Source organism: Haemorhous mexicanus, chromosome Z, assembly GCF_027477595.1.
Source record: "Haemorhous mexicanus isolate bHaeMex1 chromosome Z, bHaeMex1.pri, whole genome shotgun sequence".
NCBI lineage: Eukaryota > Metazoa > Chordata > Aves > Passeriformes > Fringillidae > Haemorhous > Haemorhous mexicanus.
Genome location: NC_082381.1, coordinates 10783121 through 10789271, shown reverse-complemented (window position 1 = coordinate 10789271; position 6151 = coordinate 10783121). Strand labels below are relative to the sequence as shown.

Here is a 6151-nt window from a genome sequence, read left to right as displayed (position 1 = left end):
TTTGAAAACCAAATATTTTATTGGTGTTCCTGTCAAACCGAGGGTTTACGACCTGGGTCTCTCCTTCTTGCCCTTGTAGAGGGCCAGCAGGGACACGTTGGCCACCTTGACCACCTTGAAGCGCACGCCCGGGATGTCCCCCACGGCGTGGCCCTTGCGCCCGAAGCCGGCCACCAGCACCTCGTCGTTCTCCTGTGACAGAGGGGACAGTGAGCACAGAGCCAGCCCCAAACTCCAGCCAAAACCCACCAAACCCAGCCCACCACCACATTTAATCTGCGCTACCACAGTAAATCTGATTTCCACAAGGTTTTAGGGTGCTGGGCAGTTACCTCGATGAAGTTCAGGCAGCCATCGTTGGGGACAAAAGCTGTGATTTTTTTGCCGTTCTTAATGAGCTGGACCCTGACACATTTCCTGATGGCAGAGTTGGGCTGCTTGGCCTCTACCCCCCTGCAAAGGGAACCAGCCAGCAAAGAAATCAGGGTGGGGGACCAGGAGGGGCATAATTAACACAAAATTTACCTTTTTACCTTGTGTTCAGTGTGAATTGTATCTGTACCTCAACACCTGTGAGCTGTTTGGAAGTACTGAATTAATAATATATATTGATCTAGATTTGTGCTTGAATCCATAAAATACCACTTCCTAAGCCAAACAGAAACTTAAATTATCTCCAGATTTATGCAGTAAAACCCAAAAAAAAAAAAAAAAAAAAAAAAAATCAAAAGAGAAATCCCTAAACTGTAATCACAGAAACAGTGCCCCAAAACTAGAGCTGTGGCAGCATCCCAATGAAATTTATAAATTACTTAAGAGGGAAAAAAGAAAGAGGTAGTATCTGTGACACATGAGCATTACTTCCTTTCTATTTGTGCCAAATAATCCTGATTATCATCTATGCAAAAAAAAAAAAAAAAAAAACCACCCTGATTTTTAACTAAAAATCTGTATTTTTTCTTACTTTTAAAACAAATTTGATTTCTCTGATTCTTACCACAAATTCCGGTTTTCCCTAGTTTTTGATAAAACCCTACACGTTTCTCCTGCTGCTGTAAGTTGTGCCAACTCCTTCAATTTTTTTTAACTATTTCTGGCCCAAGATCTTTATTCTTCCCCGCCCCCCCCTTTTTTTGGAAAAACCACCCTGAATCCCTGTTTTTCCCCATCCTTCGCGGAGCTGCATCCCAGGGGCTCTGGGACGCCCATTCCAGCCGGGAGGAGCACCCACACTTTCTCCAGGACGATGCCCTTGGCGTGGGAAGCGCCCCCGAAGGGGTTGGCCTTCAGCGCCGTGCCCAGGTGCGCCTTCTTGTACTGCTTGTCGTGCCACTTCTGGTCCCGGCGGTGGCTGCGCAGCTTCCGAGCGGTGCGGAGGCCTCGGCACTTCCCTGCAAGGCGAGACGGGGCCGGCGTGAGGCGGGGAGGGAGCCATGAGGGGAAGGCGGCCTGAGGCCCATGGCGGGCATGCGGCGGGTAATGGCGGACGCGGCCTCACGGCCTGCAGCGCTGCCCGCACCGCACCCAGCCGGCTGCGGGCGGGCGGGCGGCGCCTGCGGAGCGCCGCGGGCAGCACCGGGGATCTCGCAAACCCGTTCCCGGCCCGCTCCCAGTCCCGGCCCCACCGCGGCGCTCACCCATCTTCTCCGCGCGGCTGCCGAGCGAGAAAAGAGGGAGGAAGCTCCCCGCCCGCCGCCTATAGCCGCGCCCGGCAGGACCCGCGCGGGCTGTCCGCGCCGCGCCTGACCCAAATACCGACCGGCACCGCGCAGGGCAGCCCGGTAGAGAGCAGACAAGCCGCTGGTTCGAATCCCGGCAGGGTGCTGCAGTGAGGACCCCTCCCGCTGCTGGCCGCGGGTTCGAGTCCCGGTTCGGCCGGTTCGTGTTGCGGGGGTCTAAGGTTCCTTCTGGCCTCACAGAAAATTGGGAAAGAAAATTTTGGAACCAGAGCTGGGCATAAAAAACCGGCAGTGCTTTATTGCTACATCGCTTGCGTGTTGGGGGGAGGGGGTTGTCTCTCTTCCTGTCACCCACACCGAGGTGCCTGCTTTTGTGGGTCGTGTGTGTTTTTTCATTCCAAAAGCTTTACACCTGTTTCCAAAAAGCCTTCAACACACACTAATCAATGTCACAGCTGTTAATGCACATGCACACACGTGCCCCAGCTCTTTTCACCCTCCCCCGGCCACAGGGCTGAGGTGATGTCCGGCCTGGCTGTGCCTGCTGACCTTTGCCACCAAACCCGACTGACCAGCCCACTCAGGGGAGCTCCTGGTTACTACTGGTGTGCAGAACTGCTGATAAAAGGATAAAAGATTGTTATTTCTGACAGGTAAAACCGCGGGGTTTTGGTGGTTTTTTTTTTTTTTTTTTTTTTTTTTTTTGGGCCTTGTTTTCGCAGAGGCCTTCAGGCGTCCCTGGAATGGAGGGTTGGAGTCCCGGAGGTCGCGGGTTCGAGTCCTGCAGCGGATGGGATGGACAAGGAGTGTCCCCAGGGCTTGGTGGGGCTTCAGCCAGGATTTCTGCCTGGAATGAGCCTGTGCTGAGCTGGGATTCTGCTCTTCCCCCAGGGAGGAAGCAACAGGGTGAGAGAAAATGGCATAAAATTTGTGAAAAATGCATATATTATGATTAGCTTTTGGCAAATGTTACAATGAATATTATATGTGTTGTGTTAGAAAGTTATGCTGTATTAACTGTCTTAAGTAGTGTGTTAAATACAGTTTTAGATTATAACAAAATGTTACAATAGAAACTATGCTATATAAGATACTTTTTTTAAAGAAAGGACTTGCAGTAAGATAGCAGCCACAGGACACCTGAATCTTTCAGAGAAAGAGAATTTATTGCTCCATTATCAGGAGAAATGAATTCTTCCTGCCTCACTCAGCCCTGAAGGCACTGTCAGGATTCAGAGGAAGGAGCTGACCCTGCCCAGTCAGAATCCTGTGTGTGAATGGAATTGATGCACCATGTGTGAGGTGTATGAATGTGCAACAGGCTGTTGCTTTTAAGGGTTAATCCTCTGTTAACGTGGGGCCTTTTTGGGCTTATTTTGCCCAGAAAAGGTACCTGGACTGTCCATAACTCTTTGTTTTTATTGTCTTGCATTGTCCTAATCCAAATTGTCCAAATTATTATTACTGTAATTATATTGCTCTTTTTATAACCATGTCATTACTATTAAACTTTACATTTTAAAAACAAGTGATTGGCATTTTTCACACGGAGGTGGCAGGTTTGAGTCCTGCAGAGGGTCTGGGATGGGCAAGGACTGTCCCCAGGGCCTGGTGGGGCTTGAACCAGGATTTCTGCCTGGAATGAGCCTGTGCTGAGCTGGGATTCTGCTCTTCCCCCAGGGAGGAAGCAGCAGGATGAGAAAAAATGTCCTAAAGTTGCAGCAGGAGAGGTTCAGGTTGGATACTGGGAGAATTCCTTCCTGGAAAGGGCTGTCCAGCTAGGACAGGGGAGGGTCCCTGTGGAAACCCAGGGCACCCAGGGAATATTTCTGTGTCTGCCCTGGGGTGCCCTGACCCCACGGAGCTCTGACTCTGACCCTCATCCATGGAGAAAGTTTCCCACACTTCCAGAGGGACTGGAACCCACAGAAGTGTGAAATAGATTGTAGAGAGCAGTGCAGGTATGTCACTGGGTGAGACATTGAGGGTTTGGGGTTTTTAGGGTGCTGTGGATGGGAGCAGGATGGAGGGCACAGGGTGTCATCCTGGGCTTCTTCTTCACCTTCTTCTTCCTCCTTCTCCATGGGTTTGGGTGGCATTTTGTAACTGGGCAGAAGAGTCTGCACTGGGGCTCTGTGGGATCAGTTCTTGGGTTAAAAGGGAAATAATCCAGGTGTCAGCCCTTAATGGGATAGTTTAGCTGTAAAATCCCTTGTACCAAGAGCTTGTTGGCCATTTTGTGGTGCTTTTCCAGTGCACTGAGCCTGGTGTGGGCAGCGTGCAAGACTCCAGATCAGATCACAATGAACAAGAACCTCAAGACCGAAAAGATCCAGTGTGTCTCTCCTGACACAAAACCCCTCCAGGAGGGTCTCCCAGGAAGGGGAGCCCCCTGGGAGGGCCCAGCCTGAGTCCCAGAGGTACCCCAGCAGGTGCCCATCCCTGGGGGGATTCAAAAGCAGAGCTGGGGACATGAGTGGGTGGCCTTGGCTGTGCTGGGAGATGGTTGGGCTGACTGGTTTTTTAGGTCTTTTCCAGCCTCACTACCTCTGTGGTTCTTGCTTGCAGCTTTTCATGGAATCATGGAGTGCTGTGGGCTGGGGGGGATCCTAAATCCCATCCAGTGCCAGCTCTTGTGGGGGTTTCAGTTGTGGGTTCCTCTGGCTCTGGGTTGAAGGCACTTGAGGGAGTAATTCATGTTCAGACTCAGGTGTTTATTATTTCTTATCAGTAAAACAGTCTCTCTGCTGTGAGCTGGGCAGCTTGTCACTAGAAGGCACAAAATGCCCAACAATCTCTTGGTACAAGGGATTTTACAGCTAAACAATCCAATTAAGAGCTGACACCTGGATTATTTCCCTTTTAACCCAAGAACTGATCCCACAGAGCCCCAGTGCAGACTTTTCTGCCCAGTTACAAATTACACCCAAACCCATGGAGAAGGAGGAAGAAGAAGGTGAAGAAGAAGCCCAGGATGACACCCTGTGCCCTCCATCCTGCTCCCATCCACAGCACCCTAAAAACCCCAAACCCTCAATGTCTCACCCAGTGACACACCTGCACTGCTCTCTACAATCTATTTCCCACTTCTGTGGGTTCCAGTCCCTCTGGAAGTGTGGGAAACTTTCTCCATGGATGAGGGTCAGAGTCAGAGCTCCGTGGGGTCAGGGCACCCCAGGGCAGACACAGAAATATTCCCTGGGTGCCCTGGGTTTCCATAAGCCCTGCCATGGGCAGGGACACTTTCCACCATCCCAGGCTGCTCCAAGCCCCATCCTACCTGGCCCTGGACACTTCCAGGGATCCAGAGGCATTGTGACTTTAGTTTCTGCACTGCCCCCGAGCAGATCTGCACTCAGTCCTGTAACACAAACAAGCTTGTGTTTCTAATTTCTGAAAGCTGCTTCAGGCCACGCTGCCAGGATGCATCCATCCAAATCATGAATGTTCCCTTCCCCTTTTGGGAATCACTCTGAAGAGGCAGTAATTAGATATAAACACATCATTTTTAACACAGCCTGTGCTCGTGGCTTAAGTGGAAAATACATATTTTGCATTTATGTATTTGTGTTTATGTAGGGCTGGTTTTACATTCAATCTTTATATAATAAGTAATAATAAAATTTCTATATATTATAAAAATCCAACCTCCCTGTGCAAAAGAAACCCCAAGAAATCCCAAACAAAACCATAAACCCCACCAGCACTTTGAGGAGAAAACATTACTGTTATAAAAGACAGCTCTTGAGGATGCAGCTCCAGTGTTGGAATGCAGTTGTAGTTTGGCAATTTCAGAACCATTTGGTCTTTGTGAAAATGCTGCAGCTTTGCTTTACAAAGTTAGGAATACTAGGAATACCTAAAAGCTGACTAGGAAGACAATTGGTGAATATAACATAAATATACCACGACAGACTGGTATTTATTGGACAAATATTCATTAAAAGGTCAAGATCTGGGAAAGAGATGGTTTGCCATGGAGCTACTATGGGGTTTGCTCTTTCCTTTTAAACTACACTTTGGGACACTTCTGTTAAGACAGATTTTCTTTGTTCCACCACATTCTTCAAAATTAGTGCTGTTTTTTTTTTTTTTTTAATCCAATATGTCATTTTTAAACCCCAGATTGCAGCTAAACACCACACAGCCTCTCCCTCATTCCTCTCCCTCTCCAGGAAGGGAATTGTACCAAAAATGGGTTCAGGTAAGAACAGTTTAGTAACTGAAATAAATAATAGTTCAAAGCACATGTCAGATTTGAGACAACAAATAAGAATAAAATCAATATTAAGGCTAATGAGTGAGAGGTGTGCAGGCACAGGTAGCCTCAAGGTGTGTCCCTGGAGGGACAGGGGTTGGAACAAGATGACCATTAGTGTCCAACCCAAACCATTCTGTGTTTCTGGGACCTGCAGAGAGTCTGAGACTCCTTCCTTTTTGCAGATCTCCCCTCCTGGGCACAGCCCTCAGGG

At 49.0% G+C, this 6151-nt stretch overlaps 1 protein-coding gene across 1 annotated transcript; it reads right to left on the bottom strand.

Annotated features, from left to right (window-relative positions):
* On the bottom strand, positions 1-1750 carry RPS23 (ribosomal protein S23). Its single transcript, XM_059874125.1, has 4 exons — positions 1638-1750; positions 1232-1391; positions 333-453; positions 1-192 (listed from the first exon to the last, which is right to left on the bottom strand). Exons 1-4 carry the CDS (start codon positions 1639-1641, stop codon positions 46-48), a joined length of 432 nt encoding a protein of 143 aa, XP_059730108.1. The 5' UTR covers positions 1642-1750; the 3' UTR covers positions 1-45.
* Between the last annotated feature and the right edge of the window lie 4401 nt (positions 1751-6151).

Coding starts and splice junctions, on each gene's coding strand:
- RPS23 (XM_059874125.1), bottom strand. Junction 454..1,231: donor GGCATCGTCCTGGAGAAAGT/GTGGGTGCTCCT, acceptor TTCCCTTTGCAG/GGGGGTAGAGGCCAAGCAGC. Junction 193..332: donor GCTGCCTGAACTTCATCGAG/GTAACTGCCCAG, acceptor CCTCTGTCACAG/GAGAACGACGAGGTGCTGGT.